The sequence below is a fragment of the Pseudorca crassidens genome, chromosome 8 (genome assembly GCF_039906515.1).
Source record: "Pseudorca crassidens isolate mPseCra1 chromosome 8, mPseCra1.hap1, whole genome shotgun sequence".
NCBI classification, from domain to species: Eukaryota; Metazoa; Chordata; class Mammalia; order Artiodactyla; family Delphinidae; genus Pseudorca; species Pseudorca crassidens.
This window is the reverse complement of record NC_090303.1, coordinates 54,364,292-54,383,669: the sequence shown is the minus strand read 5'-3', so window position 1 is coordinate 54,383,669 and position 19,378 is coordinate 54,364,292. Positions and strand designations below refer to the sequence as shown.

The following is a 19,378-nucleotide window of genomic DNA, read 5'->3' as shown; positions in this document are numbered from 1 at the left end:
CAAAGTAAAAGAAATTAACAGATATACTCTACTGGGGTTGAGCTGCCCTTTTAAAATCTTATCAGTTAAACAGACACAAACCTAGCCATATCCTCTATAGAGTAGGTAGGCTCTCTAAGTCCCAATCTGATCATATTGTTAGGGAAATGATGGGTATTCAGCTTTCCAGATACATAACTTGGAACTAGGCAAATTACTTCATTCTTTTTCTATCTCCAGGCAATTGTTCTCTCTGATTATGTAGCCTCATGGCCTAAGGGAAGTCACTTAATAGCATTATTAAATATTTTCATTTTGGCAGCTGAATTGACAAGTGAAAAAAAAATCACCTGGGTTACTTCTTCCCTGGAAAACCTTTGTCCTTTATTCTCATAAAGAGGGCTTCTGAGTAAGATGCTACAGATAACAAGAAGGTTCTTCCATGGCCCTGTGGAGAAGAGAGGTGAATTTACTGGTAGTAAGAATATTTGAATCAGACTGATGAAAAAAATGACGGCAGAAAACTGTTAATGGATCTTGAAAAGGGCAGTCAGCCTTGGTCAGCTCTTGGGTAGATCAACCCAACATGGTTCCTCAGCAAAACTAGTTCTTTTATTGGGGGAAGGGAGAGATTCACTCTGTTTGCAAACTTCTACTATGTGTAAGTCTAAGTATAGTGCATCTTGATATGGACATTTTTTCAAATTTTAAAAACTGTAGAACCATTGATTCTGAGAATATAAAGGTCTTTACATAAGAGCTGGATAATGTGGGACATTAGGAAATTATATCACTTAAAGAAATCATGTTATTTTGATGTGCTTTGTTTCCTGTTTGGAAAATGTACTTCTTGAACAGGAGAGAATTAAATTGTGCATATGCTGAGTTACCAAGAACTAGAAGTTGGGGGGAACTATCAGAGTGGACAATCCATTAATAAGAACTAAAGGGCTAACTAATGTCATTTTAAAATTATAAATAAAAATAATTATGTAAAAAATACAGAAATAAATTAAATGTTCTAGAGGAGACAGTGAAATCATAAATGAGGGTATGACTATAAAGATTAAACCTTTAACTATGTCATAAGGCATAAACTTGAATTAAAATAATAGAATTTTAAATACCACAAAGATAGAAAACTAGGATTTTAAAAAATAATAAAAGTAAATTATATTTAAAATAGGGGTAGGGCCTTCCCTGGCGGTCCAGTGGTTAAGACTTTTCACTTCCGATGCGGGGGGCTTGGGTTTGATTCCTGGTCAGGGAGCTAAGATCCCCCATGCCTTGCAGTGGCCAAAAATAAAAAAAAAATTAAGACAGGGGAGATTAAAGTTTTCAAAGCAATGAGATAAAAGTTTAAAGCATAAAAATAAGAGGTATAAAATATTAATAATGAGGATAAAATGTTAAACTTGTGACAAAATATAATCATAAGTGTATATTGAACTGTAAATTGAGAACAAGAATAAGGAAAAGGAGAGCAAAATGTAATACAAAAACAATAAGAGCAAAGAGGTTTAAAAATATTTGAAAGAATATAAAAGGAAGAAGCTTACACATATTAGAAAGATAAATGGTAAAAGGAAACAGCAATACAGGAAAGAATGTTTAGACTAACATAAGTCAAAGCAAGAAAATGCACAAAACCCTGCCAGAATAATAAGCAAAAATATTATATTATTAAGGAAAAAATGGAATATAAAAATAGTCAAATATCTGCATCATAATGGAATCAGAAGGGGTAGAGTGATGATATACATACACCAGACTTTTGAAATAATTTTTGCTAAGTGTAGCACAGATAATATCAGATTGAAGTTGCTAGAGAAGGTAACTTAATGCAGATGTATTACTCCTACTTACTCCAAAGTAATGGAAAATATGGAAAAGAATCTTTTTGGCACTGAGGCAAAATTCAGTGCTGCAGATATTTCTAAACCTCATCCTTCTATCCACAGGCTACAGACACATTTTTAAAAGACCAATAACTATAGTAAACCTCTATGCTTCCTATTTCTCTTTATGTTTGAAAGAAATATCCAGTAATTTGTATACCATCTTAGAGTATTTCCATTTCTCATATTAAATATGCCTAAACACCCTCTCTAAAGAATGTAAAACATGATTCAAAAAAGAAGATTAATGTGATGAATAAGAGAAAAGCTTTCATTATGAAATAGTTACTGTAAGGAGCAGACGCTTTAAAATTTTTTCTGAAATTAGTTTTCCACAAGATTCAAAGGCGCACTACAGCTCTAAAGCTACAGACGTTATTAGTTCATGGAGAGAGGACAATCTGAAATTATGAAGGACTCGTGGCTAAAATTATTGTTTGTAAATTAAAATTTGTATGGGTATAGTAAACAACATATTGGTCACTGTAAAATATTGAATCCATAAAACGGAAATTAAAAACAAATTTTTTTTCTGAACCAGAACAAAAGACTAAAAATACTAGAGTACTAATATAAGTAGTAAGACTGAAAGATATATTCATGAGAGCAAATAAATGTAACTTATAAATTCTAGGATAAGAATCTAGGACAGGGAAGAAGAAATAATCAGAGACGTCAGAGAAGAAAATGTATCTGAGCTGAAGAAAGTTGAATTGAAAGTGCCCAGAAATACTGGCAAAAATTAACCAAAAGAGATCAATTTGTAAATATGACCTGGTAGTGTTATATATATATAACACTTATGTGTGTGTATATATATATATATATATATATATATATACAAAATTTGTTGTATGTAATAAATATAACAAAATACATTATATATAAATAAAAAGGAAAATTTACAAAACCATATAAATACATGAGCAGATCTGTTTCAATACGAATGAAAGGAGACTAATTAAATATGTCTCTGTAATAGTAAACATATAAAGACAGTGAAGCAATGTACATGAAATTTGGTGGACAAAAGGAATATGACACCAGAGTTCTATGACAGTTGGCTGAATAGTTAAGTAAAGGCAATAAGAATCTCTCAGATGGGGGGCTAGGAAAGGACTCCTCCCCATTAGAATTTAAGCTACATATGGAAAAGATATCAGTTGTTTTAGTACTGTTTACTCAAGCAATAAATGACTGCATAAAAATGAAGTAAAATTTGAAAATAGAAAAAGGCCGACAAAACACATCCAAGAATATGAAAATAAGGAAAAGAAAGCCAACTCAAAGCAAACACGCAAAGCAGCTCAAAGCAAACCAGCTCAAAGCAAGAAAAAGGAAAAGAAAGCCAACTCAAAATGATGTGATTTGTATTGCTTTCCCTCCAATAAGATTTGTTTTGTCATAGGGGTTTCATAGATAGAACATTAGAGGCAATTTTAATCTGAAGAGTTTCATCTCTTGTATGTATGACTCTTTCCAGTTTTCTGACTGAATTACTAGTTAAGCTCAATAGAATGAATAATCTTTAAAGATCTGTTAAAAGATAAAACATGTATGCAAAAAAAAGATAGAAGAAAAATATTTTGGTGAGTAAGAAGCTAAAAAAAGGATTTCAGACTAATTGAAGATATTGAGATGGCATGTAAATGTGTATTACTTTCTTATAATTGATCAAATTAATGACAAATCATAAATAAAGAACTAAGCATCCTGTTTCAAAAGGAAACAAACATGAAAGAATTTTAAGACTGAGGAAACAAAAATTATAGAATGCTAGAACTTTAAACAAAAAAGCAAATAAAAGAGATAAGTTTATGCTTTGGAAGTGACTTTTAATTCCATTTTATTTCCTATTTAGGTGAAGGCACTGATTGGAGAACTCTTTGCAAAATAATGTTAAATCTGTATTCCAAAGAATTAGTAGGTTCTGGAGGACATAATGTGATGTAAATGCGATACTTTATTTTCTTTTGCAGCACTAGCATAAGATATTCACCTGCTATTGCTTTTTGCTAATTTCAAAAGAATCCACTTGAGATGCATTTTAGAAATAGCCACTATAAAACATAGATATACTGAGTTATACAAACATAGTGAAATTGTTACATTACAATAGACATAGTTAATAAATAGTTTCAGAACCCATCATCAAACACTATAAAATGTTCACATATAGGTAAGATTTCAAATCTGATGTCTTAATCATTTAAATATTTATTCTATTTACAGTGTTTCTGGAAATGGACCAGCATACAAAGCCCCCAGGGTAGCTATAGAAAAGCAACTCCAGCAAGGAATTTTCCCAGTTAAGAGTGGCAGAAAGGTATCGTGCATGAAGAGTGCTCTTCTCCTTAAAGGAAAGAATCTCGCCAGAAGCATTTCTGATAAACAGCAGTCCACCACACCAAATCAACACCAGTTACAAATGGACAGATGTTTGTTTGGAAATCAGGTACCACAAACACCCTCAAATCTTAGCAATGCAAATCACAGGACAGGAGTGTCATTTTCTTTTTCCAAAAAAGTGCATCTAAAATTAGAATCTTCAGCATCAGTTTTCAGCGAGAACACAGAAGAAACCCACGACTGTAACAAGTCACCCGTCTATAAAACAAAACAAACCGCAGAGAAATGCATGCGCTGCAGGTTTGCAAATGAAGATACACACCTCACTAAGGAAAAAGATAGAAACATCTTATCAAGCCATCTGGAAAGTATTTCACACAATACCTTCTCCGTAAGTTCTGAAATTTTGCAAGACAAAAATGACTCTGTTGATGAAACACTAGAAGATTCGATTGGCATTCATGCTTCATTCAGTAAATCTAACATTCATCTTTCAGATGTGGATTTTACTCCTTCCACCAGAGCAAAGGAAACTAGAAATACAGTGAGAAACAGTTCAGAAAACCTCAATAATCACTCATGCCAAGCAAATGTTTCCTCCAGCCCACCAAACATTTACAAGCACAGTGATGCCAGGATATTTGAATGTTTGGATGAGCTTCCATCAATAGAGCCAAGTGAACAAAGCAGTACAGTTCATCTGAATCCCAACTCCAGAAAGGAGAAAAAAGAAAAATCATTAGATAAAATAGAAAGAGTTAGCAGAAATGTACAAAGTCTTGTGAGAGAGGCATATCCCCGTGATCTGAAGTCCAAACCACTGCCTTATCTCCACGTACAAAGCAAGGATGGCCATACCACTCTCCAATGGCCTACAGAACTGCTTCTCTTTACAAAAACAGAGCCCTGTATCTCTTATGGCTGCAACCCATTATATTTTGATTTTAAGCTTTCTCGAAACACAAAGGATGGCCATTATCCAGAGGACTTAAAAACAGAATTGCTGAAAGAGCCCTCAGAAATGAAGACTACAATGGAAAACCAAGTCTCAGGTTTAATTAAAGGCCAACAAAAACTGATCCAAGAAGATAATCCGTCTCTGAAACCAAAGATGATGTTAGCTAATCCAGATTGGGAGAATTTCCAGAGAAAATATAATTTGGGCTACAACAATTCTGAGCCCAGTGCGAGTGAACATAATTTTAGTGCAAGTGATTTGGAAATGAAAAATCCTGAAGTGCCTGCTTACCTTGATATGTCTCTAAAGAATTGTGTAAGAAAGAATAATAATAGTGATAATGAACTTAAGGAACCTTCAAGGGCCCATTGGCAAAGCTGTCAAAGGGCAATTCTAAATGATGCAAATGAAGGCCTATCTTTTTCTCCTTATATCTCCAGGACTAAAAAACATAAACTGATTTCCTGTGATCCTCATTTGGATTTTGAAGATGGGAATAAATTCACTTGGAATTCTAGTCCTTACACAGTAGGGGGCCACAGTGACCATGGGAAGGACTTCAGTGTAATTTTGAATAGTAACCACATCAGTATGACCAGCAGGGTTTCTGGATGTGGAAAAGCAAGTTACAAGAGAAGTTCTCCAAAGGTGTCTCTGAGTACATGTTCTAGCCCTTCAGACACATCCCCTGGCAGTACATCCAGCTTGAGAAGTACTTGTTCAAAGCATAGGTCCAGTAGTCATGGTAGAGGTAACTTGCTCTACTTTTGTAAAAGAGAACACAACTCAGTCGAAAGGCACAAACGGAAACGCCGAAAGCACAGCTGTCTCTTCTTATCTGATGAGCTAGCAAAGAGTGACTGCCCACAGTCTGAAACCCAGAGTGACAGGGGCTGCAAGTTGTGGGAATCAGTTAAAAATGAAAAATATTCAAAACATGGTTATGGTCACTGCAGAGAAAAATATAAACTGGGCAAAAATCAACAATTTTCAGGGTCAAAATCCAAGAGAATCACCCGTTGTGATTCTAGCTCACGGTTTTCTTGTGCTGGAAACAGTGAAAATCCACCTAATTGCCAGGGACCTCAGCACAGCAGATTGGGCTCTTACTCAAGAGACAAAATGTATTACTTAAATAAAAGTGAAAGAAGTCAACAGTCTTTGGATAGCCCTCATATTTGTGATCTGGAAAAAGTAAAACCCATGCAATGTAACTCTGGGAATATCAGCTGTCTTCTAAAGAACTGTTCAAGCAGCCCTTCAGAAACCACAGAGTTGAATACTGTAGAAGGAGAGAGGACTCCCCTGACAGCCAAAGGTCTTTTAGAAAGAGTACAAGCCAAGAAATGTCAGGAACAATCAACTCATTTTGAGGTCTCTTCAAACAGCTGTAAAAATGAATCGGAGGCTCCTTCACAAATCCCATGCACAGTGCAATTTACACCACCAGGCTGTAACAGACATGCATTGCCTTTGTCTGAAAAACTACAGAACACAAGTAGAAGAAGAAAGGATAAAGGTAGTGCAATGCAAAGAACTATTGACAAAGACAAAGTCAAAAATTCCCAGACAAATGATTTTACTGTTTTAGTAGACACTGATTGTGATGATCATCTTTCTAAAGGTATAATTCACGTAGTAGCAGAGTCTCAGTTACCAAACATGAAAAAGTATCCAACAACAAAAGAACAATCAGAGTCATTAATTAGTGAAGTCCAACCTTTTATTCAAAGCTGTGACCCAGTACCAAAAGATTTCCCTGGTGCTTTCTCATCTAATAGATATACTGGTGTTACTGATTCAACAGAGACCAAAGAGGACCAAATAAATCTAGACTTACAGGATGTAAGCATGCATATGAATCAGGTAGAGGGGAATATAAACTCTTACTATGACAGAACTATGCAGAAGCATGACAAAGTAGCAGATGACTTAGAAGTGTGTCATAAATCTCTCTCTCCCCCATTAATTCAACAGCCCATAACATTTTCACCTGATGAAATAGATAAATATAAGCTCCTACAGCTACAAGCCCAGCAGCATATGCAGAAACAGCTCCTATCAAAGCATCTTCGAGTTGTGCCTGCTGCAGGGCCCACTGCCTTCTCTCCAGCCTCTGCTATACAGACAGTTCCAGGTCACCAGCAGGCTTCTCTCACCACCATCCACCACACGTTCCTGCAGCATTTTGTTTCTGCTTCCATAAATGCCCACAGCAGTCACCTCCCTATAGCTCATCTGCATCCTCTTTCCCAGCCACATTTTAATCCATTCGCATTTTCAACTCTGACTCCAACCATCATCCCTGCACACCCCACTTTCTTAGCGGGTCATCCCCTGCACTTGGTCACTGCTGCTCCCTGCCACCCATCTCACATAACACTTCAGCCCCTGCCCCCTGCAGCATTTATCCCCACATTGTTTGGCCCTCACTTCAACCCGGCCACAACTTCTATCATCCACTTGAATCCTTTAATTCAACCACTGTTTCAAGGTCAAGATCTTTGCCATCATTCTTGCTCCAGTCAGATGCAACCATTAAATGGAGTGAAAGAGGCCTTAAATGTGTCAGCTCACTTGAACTAACAGGTGTTAAAGCCCCTCTTCTGGATAAATAAAACAAATTGTCACTACCTACAAAATTATGTATTTAAAGTGGTCTGATTATTATAAGATTTAAAATAGTGGTACCAATGCAAAATGTGACCAATATAGAAATATGAACTGAATTGCCAATGTTGAAATACAAGCATTTTAAGGATTTCTTTTAATTTGCAAAAATAATTGGACACATTTAAAGTAGTTTGATGGCAAGGTAGAGGGAAACGTGTTAAAGATATTTTTGAATGAGTTCTCACATAATGTTATAAAAAATAGAAAAAAGTTAGGCAGATCATTAATGTTACAAAGAAAATTAAATGAAACATAATACTCTATCTTCTAGGTGTTCGTTGAACGAGTGAACAAGTGAATGAATGAATGCATATTTGGTTTTATTTATCAGGTAATAATAAAAGGTCAGTGAAAGAAAATTATGTGTTAAAAATTGTTCGTATGGTTCACTGTCGACTAACCTTTCAATCAATACAATGTTTCAACCAATATAAACTATATTTTCATAGGAAATAAGAGATGGCAAGAAATTTTCTGACTAATTCAAATTGAAAACTACTCTTCAGTGCAAAACAGTCTTATGCAGATTGTATGGCTGAGTTTCTGTGGAAGATTGAATTAACTTCATTTCACACACTTCTATGTCAAGAGCATTTTGTAATTGTAAGAATCACCAACATCTAAAGTTAATAATGTTTAATTTTTGTATAAGAAAACATATAAACTATCATTAGTATTTGATAATGCAAAATAAAAAAATAAAGTATACTCAGAGTAATATTTTGTATATATTGGTCAAACTTTCAAATATTATTGGGGCTAAAATGTTAAGTTTTCTTTATTCTCCTACTCAGAAATCTATGTTCAGCCAACATATGTATAACTGGAGAGGTAAAGCTTTGGAAATGTCAAAAATTTTACATGATATTTATTGAGAAAAATCTTAAAAGTATTCAGTGTATTTTGTTCAATTTTACTAGATATTTATAAAATACCATGAATGATGATGAATAAAATCACCATTCCTATAATTTTGCAAATGATTTTAAACATTCATCCAAAATGTTTTCTGACCCACAGAATTTGCATTTCTTATATCTGTATTTCTCAGTGGCCCTCCAGTTAAGTTTATTATTTTATATTCTTAAAAGAAAGAAAACTTGTGTGGCTGAACATTCCCCATAAGCATGGGTTTCAGAGAAAGTCAAATTAAACAAAAATAGAGGTAATCAGTCATCACTACTGTGTGTATGATGATGCAAACTCCTCTACCACTAGAAGATGAGAAGGATGGCTTATACAGCCTTGGCTTCACAGGAATGAGAGCTGTACTTACTGAAGGCCTACTGTGCACCAAGATAGGTTGAGCACTAAGGCCTCATTATCTCATTTACTCTTCACAAATGTATTGGTATTTTGAGATCAGTATTATCATTCCTCTGTACAGATGAGGAAAATGAAGTTAAAAGGTTAAGTTCTTAACACTTGGAAACAGTAGGAAAGGACATCTTTGATGCTGGTGAGGGAGAGATGAAGAGAGAAGAGAGAGAGAGAGAATAAAGTGAATTAAAAACTTTAACATAAACAACGTAGTTTCCTAGATATCACCAGAAACTTGTGGGATGGAAATTTTGACTGGAGTATGGCAGTGAAAGAGCCTAGCTTATCTAAAAGGAATAGAAAAATGGAAACAAGGCATCAAATAGCAAGAAATTCTATACTTGTGTAGAACTCCATAAAAGTGATTATAAAAGAACATTGATAAACATTGAGTGGATCCAAAAAAAATGAAATAAATGGAATATTTCTTAAAAAAAAAGATGACAAATGGCCCAGCACATAAAAGGAAAAGTAACGTGGATGACTGTTTCCTAAAACGGATTACAAAGCTGATGTAGCGCCAAGAGAGAGTAATTATGAGAATTCACTAGAAGTCTTATTATGAAAAAGACAGCACCTGGTTAATATTTATAATTCTCTGGGTGACAATTTAACCTCTCAGTAGGTTAGAATAGAGAACCTCTACTGGGCACTTAATTTTGACTAACAAGGATAGATTGATATGAATTGACGGCATGGAAATGACTATCTTGTATTATCAGCAATGAAAATGTTCACTGGATATACTTACTGTCTTGGACTAAGGGAAAGCAGACTTCACCATTTAAATAAAAGATAACTTGTACTCCAGGGTAGGAAATTATAAAAGTTATAGCATCACATGAGTAAAGCTACCATTACAAAAGATTCCAATGAGGCAGAAAAATGTAGTCCTTTAAACAGTCCAATATAAACGGAATGAGGAAAACATTCAGAGTACTTGTTCAAGTACCATACATACATAAACAGTAAGACAATAGCTATGGATCAAAAATGAAACAGAGATTAAGTTAATGCCTTTTAAATATCCCATTTATTGGGAAAATCAAAAGGTTTTTTTTTTGCTTCTGCATACTGCTAGGCAGATGATCTAATAACAACAACAACAATAATAGTAAAGTAGTGTTACTTAAATCTGATTTTGTTTTGTTTTCCCTATTAAGGAGAAAGTTCTTCAAAGTGGAAATTATAGAACCAACATGGATAAGAGTTTTGGAACATACAGAGAAAATTATTTCCTTGCCATTTCAGATAAGTTTGAATCTTCACATTTACAAGAATCTTACCATAGAATATTAAAATTTCCTAAAGAAGACCTCATGACTTCAATCGTCCTTGAGAAATTAGGCAGACTGGAAGAGAAATTAGAACAAGCATCTCTACTTTTATGAAAAGAACAATATTTAATATAGGTATTACTGATTTAAAAGTTAGCATATTTATAGACAAAATTTTAAGCAGAGTGTTTAATGAAGATGAAAAGATAATCATTAGTAACTAACAGGTATACTAAAAACAAATAGTACAAAAACATAAGTATTTTATTTTTCCTTTATTCACTTTATTTTCTTTCTCATTTAACAAGTATATATTAAGGGCCATGTGCTAGGCAGTAATCTAACTGGTGTTGATATAATAATAATCAAAACTAGAAATAATGCCATAATATAATTTAATTCTAATTGAGTCATGCAGACAAAAACCAGAATAGACAAGTGATATAATACTATGCCAGATGATGATAAACACTACTGAGGAAAATAAATAGGGAAAAGTAGATAATGGTGCTTGGGCAGGAGTAGTGGCTAAAGTACAATTTTAAATAGGGTAGTCAGAGGAAGCTTCACTGTGAAAGTGATATTTCAGCAAAGACCTGAAGGAAGTGAGCATTCTAGGCTAAGAGAAGACCAGGTTTCAACAACTCATTGGGTATGCTTGTCATACTTAAAAGATAGTATGAGAACACTGTGCCTGGGAAAGAAGGTTTCAGAGACAGAATTATGGGAGATAAAGTCAGAGAAAAAATTTTGGAGCAAAATCATGTGGGATCATGCCAAACATTATAATGACTGGCTTCTGATGGAAACTATTGGATAACTTTAGCAGATGAGCAACATGATTCTTCTTAGATTTTACCAGGGTCATTCAGCTATTGCATTGTGAATAATTGCTAGGGGAGTGAAGATTGGAGTACGAAGGCCAATTAGTAGGTTGAAATGTTTCAGGCAAGAGAATGCAGTGACTTGCTCAGTGATAGTCTAATGGAAATGTTGAGATGTGGTGAGACTCTGGATTTATTTTGAAGGTAGGGCTGAGAAAATGTGCTTCATATTGGGTGTAAGGTATAAGACAAAGAAAGGAATCAGAGGTGATATATCAGTACTTTTTGCACAAGCAACTAGGAGGATGTATTTACTGATAACTGAAATACAGAATACTGTGGGAGGAACAGGAGAGGAGAGAAGGATTGGTTTAAATATTCTATTTGAGATGCCTGTTAAATATTGAAGTGGAGATATTGAGTTGGTAGTTGGAAATATGAATCTGAAGTTTGAGTAGAGGTGTGAAAAGAACAAATACTTTCAGGAATTATTAAAGTATAGAAAGAATCTGAAGCCATTAGCCTGGGTAATACCAACAGGGGTAGGTAGGGTGGATAAAATGTTCAGAGACTGAGCCCTAGTTCACTCTGATTGTAAGAGTGGAAGTAGAAGGAACCATATATCCATTCTTTTTCAGATATTTTTCCCATAAAAATGAGACCATGATGAACTTCCAAGTTTCATAGGAAAAAATCAGAACAATGTGTGCCTATAAGGCAATTAAAGAAAGTGACTCAAAGAAGTGAGAGTGATCAACCCAGTCACATGTTGCTGAGTCAGGTAAGAAGAGGATAGAAAATTAAGTATTCCTTTAGTTACATAGAGCTTGGTTGTTACCTTGACCAGAGACATTGTGGTGAAGTGGGTAGTTGGGGGCAAAAGATAGTAAAATGTGTGGGTATTTTATAGAGAGACATTTTATGATTCTTATAAATATCCTTATGGACAATAGTCAGTGCTATATGACAAATGTGCTTTAATTGCTAGTTAAACAACTATACCCCAAGAGTATTGATACTTGGACTAATTTCATTTTCGAGGGAGGGTTGTAGAGACTGGTTACAAGTCTTTGCGTTGTAGTCTGTTATATTCAACATTTCATAAAACGTGGACAAAATCATGGAAGGCATGTCTAACAGATAGGAGGAAAACACAAACCCAAGAGGACCAGGAATGGAGTGAATGGCACAATACCATGTGAAAAAAATTCAAAAATCATAAAAATGGGACAAAATTTGAAAGGTGAAATTCAGCACGAATAAATGTCAAATCATACATTTATCTTTAATTAACAGAGCCTTGTACACATAGATTGTTGAGGAGACAGAGCCTAATTCTAGTTTATCAGTAAGATGAAGGGTTTAGTAGATTACAAGCGCCATGGGACACAGTGATGTTAAGAAGCTGGTGAAAAGTTATGAAATATTAGGTTATTCTAAAGGAATTATACAGAATTAGAAAAATGGCATTAAGTTTTTAAAATTAATTTTATTAATATATAATTTATATAACATTAAGGTGTAAACCATAATGATTTGATATTTGCATATATTGCAAAATGATCATCACAATAAGTCCATTTAACATTCATCACCATATGTAGATACAAATTTTTTTTTCATGAGTACTTTTATTATTTTTTAACACCTTTATTGGAGTATAATTGCTTTACATTGTTGTGTTAGTTGCTACTATATAACAAAGTGTATCAGCTATATGTATATGTATATCCCCATATCCCCTCCCTCTTGTGTCTCCCTCCCACCCTCCCTATCCCACCCCTCTAGGTGGACACAAAGCACTGAACTGATCTCCCTGTGCTATGCGGTTGCTTCCCACTAGCTATCTATTTGACATTTGGTAGTGCATTTATGTCAATGCCACTCTCTCACTTCGTCCCAGCTTACCCTTCCCCCTCTGCATGTCCTCACGTCCATTCTCTATGTCTATGTGTTTATTCCTGTCCTGCCCCTAGGTTCCTCAGAACCATTTTCTTTTTTTTTTTTTTAGACTCCATATATATGTGTTAGCATATGATATTTGCTTTCTCTTTCTGACATACTTCACTCTGTATGACAGACTCCAGGTCCATCCACCTCACTACAAATAACTCAATTTCGTTTCTTTTTATGGCTGAGTAATATTCCATTGTATATATATGCCACATCTTCTTTATCCATTCATCTGTGAATGGACACTTAGGTTGCTTCCATGCCCTGGCTATTGTAAATAGAGCTGCAATGAACATTGTGGTTCATGACTCTTTTTGAATTATGGTTATCTCAGGGTATACACCCAGTAGTGGGATTGCTGGGTCATATGGTAGTTCTATTTTTACTTTTTTAAGGCACCTCCATACTGTTCTCCATAGTGACTATATCAATTTACATTCCCACCAACACTGCAAGAGAGTTCCCTCTTCTACACACCTCTCCAGCATTTATTGTTTGTACATTTTTTGATGATGGCCATTCTGACCAGTATGAGGTGATACATAATTGTAGTTTGGATTTTCATTTCTCTAATTATTAGTGATGTTGAGCATCCTTTCATGTGTTTGTTGGAAATCTGTATATCTTCTTTGGAGAAATGTCTGTTTAGGGCTTCTGCCCATTTTTTGGATTGGGTTGTTTGCTTTTTGATGTTGAGCTGCTTGTATATTTTGGAGATTAATGCTTTGTCAGTTCTTCATTTGCAAATATTTTCTCCCATTCTGAGGGTTGTCTTTTGGTCTTGTTTATGGTTTCCTTTGCTGTGCAAAAGCTTTTCAGTTTCATTAGGTCCCATTTGTATATTTTTGTTTTTATTTCCATTTCTCTAGGAGGTGGGTCAAAAACGATCTTGTTGTGATTTATGTCACAGAGTTTTCTGCCTATGTTTTCCTCTAAGAGTTTTATAGTGTCTGGCCTTACCTTTAGGTCTTTAATACATTTTGAGTTTATTTTTGTGTATTGTGTTAGGGAGTGTTCTAATTTCATTCTTTTTCATGTAGCTGTCCAGTTTTTCCAGCACCACTTACTGTAGAGGCTGTCTTTTCTCCATTGTATACTCTTGCCTCCTTTATCAAAGATAAGGTGACCATATGTGTGTGCGTTTATCACTGGGCTTTCTATCCTGTTTCCATTGATCTATATTTCTGTTTCTGTGCCAGTACCATACTGTCTTGATTACTGTAGCTTTATAGTATAGTCTGAAGTCAGGAAGCCGGATTCCTCCAGCTCCATTTTTCTCTCTCAAGATTGCTCTGGCTATTCAGGTTCTTTTGTGTTTCCATACAAATTGTGAAATTTTATTTCTAGTTCTGTGAAAAATGCCATTGGTAGATTGATAGGGATTGCACTGAATCTGTAGATTGCTTTGGGTAGTATAATCATTTTCACAATGTTGATTCGGCCAATACAAGAACATGGTATATATTTCCATCTGTTTGTATCATCTTTAATTTATTTCATCAGTGTCAGAGATTTCTGCATACAGGTCTTTTGTCTCCTTAGGTAGAATTATTCCTAGGTATTTTATTCTTTTTGTTGCAATAGTAAATGGGAGTGTTTCCTTAATTTTTCTTTCAGACTTTTCATCATTAGTGTATAGGAATGCAAGCAATTTCTGTGCATTAATTTTGTATTCTGCTACTTTACCAAGTTCATTGATTAGTTCTAGTAGTTTTCTGGTAGCATCTTTAGGACTCTATGTATACTATCATGTGATCTGCAAACAGTGACAGTTTTACTTCCTCTTTTCCAATTTGGATTCCTTTTATTTCTTTTTCTTCTCTGATTGCTGTGACTAAAACTTCCAAAACTATGTTGAATAATAATGATGAGAGGGGGCAACTTTGTCTTGTTCCTCATCTTAGTAGAAATAGTTTCAGTGTTTCACCATTCAGAATGATGTTGGCTGTGGGTTTGTCATATATGGTCTTTATTATGTTGAGGTAAGTTCCCTCTATGCCTACTTTCTGAAGGGTTTTTATCATAAATGGGTGTTGAATGTTGTCAGAAGCTTTTTCTGCATCTATTGAGATGATCATATCGTTTCTATTCTTCAGTTTGTTAATATAGTTTATCACGTTGATTGATTTGTGTATATTGAAGAATCCTTGTATTCCTGTGATAAACCCCACTTGATCCTAGTGTACGATCCTTTTAATGTGCTGTTGGATTCTGTTTGCTAGTAGTTTGTTGAGGATTTTTGCATCTTTGTTCATCAGGGATATTGGCCTGTGGTTTTTTTTCTTTGTGACATCTTTGTCTGGTTTTCGTATCAGGGTGATGCTGGCTTTGTAGAATGAGTTTGGTAGTGTTCCTCCCTCTGCTATACTTTGGAAGAGTTTGATAAGAATAGGTGTTAGATCTTCTCTAAATGTTTGATAGAATTTGCCTGTGAAGCCATCTGGTCCTGGGCTTTTGTTTGTTGGAAGATTTTAATTCACAGTCTCAATTTCAGAGATTGGTCCATTTATATTTTCTATTTCTTCCTGGTTCAGTCTTGGAAGTTTGTGCTTTTCTAAGAATTTGTCCGTTTCTTCCAGGTTGTTGCTTTTATTAGCATACAGTTGCTTGTAGTAATCTCTCATGATCCTTTGTATTTCTGCAGTGTCAGTTGTTACTTCTCCTTTTTCATTTCTAATTCTATTGATTTGCGTCTTCTCCCTTTTTTTCTTGATGAGTCTGGCTAGTAGTTTTTCAATTTTGTTTCTCTTCTAAAAAAACCAGCTTTTAGTTTTATTCATCTTTGCTCTTGTTTCCTTCATTTCTTTTGCATTTATTTCGGATCTGATCTTTATGATTTCTTTCCTTCTGCTAATTTGGGTTTGTTTAATTCTTCTTTCTCTAATCGCTTTAGGCGCAAGTTTAGGTTGTTTATTTGAGATGTTTCTTGTTTCTTGAGGTAGCATTGTATTGTTATAAACTTCCCTCTTGGAACTGCTATTGCTGCATCCCATAGGTTTTGGATCGTCGTGTTTTCATTTCATTTGTTCCTAGGTATTTTTGGATTTCCTTTTTGATTTCTTCAGTTATCTTGGTTATTTCATAATGTGTTGTTTAGCCTCCATGAGTTTGTATTTTTTTACAGATTTTTTCCTGTAATTGATATCTAGTCTCATAGCGTTGTGGTCGGAAAAGATACTTGATACAATTTCAATTTTCGTAAATTTACCAAGGCTTGATTTGTGACCCAAGATATGATCTATCCTGAAGAATCTTCCATGAGCACTTGAGAAGAAAGTGTATTCTGTAGTTTGGGGATGGAATGCCCTATAAATATCAATTAAGTCCCTCTTGTTTAATGTATCATTTAAATCTTTTGTTTCCTTATTTATTTTCATTTTGATGATATGTCCATTGGTGAAAGTGGGTTGTTGAGGTCCCCTACTATGATTGTGTTCCTAGCGATTTTCCCTTTTATGGCTGTTAGCAATTGCCTTATGTATTGAGGTGCTCCTATGTTGGGTGCAGAAATATTTACAATTGTTATATCTTCTTCTTGGATTGATCCCTTGATCATTTTGTAAGTGTCCTTCTTTGTCTCTTGTACTAGTCTTTATTTTAAAGTCTATTTTGTCTGATATGAGAATTGCTACTCCAGCTTTCTTTTGATTTCCATTTGCATGGAATATCTTTTTCCATCCCCTCATTTTCAGTCTGTATGTCCCTAGGTCTGAAGCGGGTCTCTTGTAGACAGCATATATACAGGTCTTGTTTTTGTATTGATTCAGCCAGTCTGTGTCTTTTGGTTGGAGCATTTAGTCCATTTACATTTAAGGTAATTATTGACATGTATGCTTCTATTACCATTTTCTTAATTGTTTTTTGTTTGTTATTGTAGGTCTTTTCCTTCTCTTGTTTATCCTGCCTAGAAAATTTCCTTTAGCATTTGTTGTAAAGCTGTTTTGGTGGTGCTGAATTCTCTTAGCTTTTTCTTGTCTGTAAAAGTTTTGATTTCTCTGTCAAATCTGAATGAGATCCTTGCTGGGTAGGGTAATCTTGGTTGTACGTTTTTCCCTTTCATCACTTTAAATATGTCCTGCCAGTCCCTTCTGGCTTGCAGAGTTTCTGCTGAAAGATCAGCTGTTAACCTTATGACGATTCCCTTGTATATTATTTGTTGCTTTTCCCTCACTGGTTTTAATAATTTTTATTTGTATGTAATTTTTGATAGTTTGATTAATATGTGTCTTGGCATGTTTCTCCTTGAATATATCTTGTATGGGACTCTCTGCACTTCCTGGACTTGACTATTTCCTTTCCATGTTAGGGAATTTTCCAATTGTAATCTCTTCAATTATTTTCTCAGACCCTTTCTTTTTCTCTTCTTCTTCCAGGAGCCCTATAATTCGAATGTTTGTGCATTTAATGTTGTCCCAGGGGTCTCTGAGACTGTCTGCAATTCATTTCATTCCTTTTTCTTTATTCTGCTTTGCATAGTTATTTCCACTATTTTATCTTCCAGGTCACTTATCCATTCTTCTGCCTCAGTTATTCTGCTCTTGATTCATTCTAGAGAATTTTTATTGCATTTATTGTGTTGTTGATCATTGTGTGTTTGCTCTTTAGTTCTTCTAGGTCCTTGTTAAACTTTTCTTGTATTTTTTCTGTTTTATATCCAAGATTTGGGATCATCTTTACTATCATTACTCTGAATTCTTTTTCAAGTAGACTGCCTGTTTCCTCTTCATTTGTTAGATCTAGTGGGTTTTACCTTGCTCCTTCATCTACTGTGTGTTTCTCTGTCTTCTCATTTTCCTTAACTTACTATGTTTGGGGTCTCCTTTTTTCACGCTGCCAGTTCATAGTTCCCATTGTTTTTGGTGTCTGCCCCCAGTGGCTAAGGATTTTTCAGTGGGTTGTGTAGACTTCCTGGTGGAGGGGACTAGTGCCTGTGTTCTGGTGGATGAGGCTGGATCTTGTCTTTCTGGTGGGCAGGACTGTGTCCAGTCATGTGTTTTGGGGTGTCTGTGAACTTATTATGATTTTAGGCAACCTCTCTGCTAATGGGTGGGGTTCTGTTCCTGTCTTCCTAGTTGTTTGGCATAGTGTGTCCAGCACTGTAGCTTGCTGGTTGTTTAGTGGAGCTGGGTCTTTGCATTGAGATGGAGATCTCTGGGAGAGCTTTCAGCATTTGATATTATGTGGAGCCAGGAGGTCTCTGGTGGACCAATGTCCTGAACTCGGCTCTCCCACCTCAGAGGCACAGACCTGACCCCTGCCTGGAGCACCAAGACCCTGTCCGCTATCCAGCTTTGTAAAACATTCAGGTTCAGCTATTTTGCATTACATTTGACCCATCCATTCATTGCTGGTTTCTCATTAAATTCTGGGTGACAACCTTAGGCTTCTAAAAATGCATCTAAGCATCCACTGCATAGAAGTCTGATTTTCTCCTGTTGTAATTCACTTTCTAGTCCTTGCACAGTGGCTCTGTTAGGTCACTTTTTTGATGCTCAGCAAGGCTCCTCTCCACTCCAGTCAGTGGCTCATTCCCTGCCTTAAGTGGGAAGATCAGACAGAGGGGAAAGGTTTCTCACTGTGATTTTGTTTTTTATTTCCCTGATGATTAGTGATGCTGCAGATCTTACACACACATATTGGCTATCTGTATGACTTCTTTGCAAAAATGTCTATTCAGGACCTCTGCCCATTTGTTAATCAGAATTTTCTTTTGCTGTTGAGTTGTGTGAATTCTTTATATATATTGAATGTTAACACCTTATCAGATGTATGACTTGCAAATATTTTCTCCTATTCAGTAGATTGCCTTTTCATTTCATTGACGGTTTCCTTTGTTGTGCAGGAGCTTATTAGTTTGATGTAGTGCTGCTTGTTTATTTTTGCTTTTATTGCCTTAGCTTTTGGCATCAAATCCAAAATATCATTGTTGAGACCTAAGTCAAGGAGCTTACCACCTATGTTTTCTTCTAGAAGTTTTATGGTTTCAGATCTTACATTGAAGTCTAATCCATTTTGAGTTAATTTTTTTGTGTTGTGTAAGATAGCACTTCAGTTTATTCTTTAAGGGTATTTTTTTGAACTTGGGGAAAAAAAGACCACTTGTGGAAAACTATGTATTGTTTTAGGACACAATTATTTTTTTAAATA

At 35.1% G+C, this 19,378-nt stretch overlaps 1 protein-coding gene across 1 annotated transcript in view; it reads left to right on the top strand.

Annotated features, from left to right (window-relative positions):
* ZNF804B (zinc finger protein 804B) overlaps nucleotides 1-7,770 on the top strand; it is an 83,667-nt gene extending 75,897 nt beyond the window's left edge. The window contains exon 4 of the mRNA XM_067745593.1: nucleotides 4,110-7,770. Within this exon, the coding sequence (XP_067601694.1) occupies nucleotides 4,110-7,770 (3,661 nt within the window). The remainder of the gene's footprint in view (nucleotides 1-4,109) is intronic.
* The last annotated feature ends 11,608 nt before the right edge of the window (nucleotides 7,771-19,378 follow it).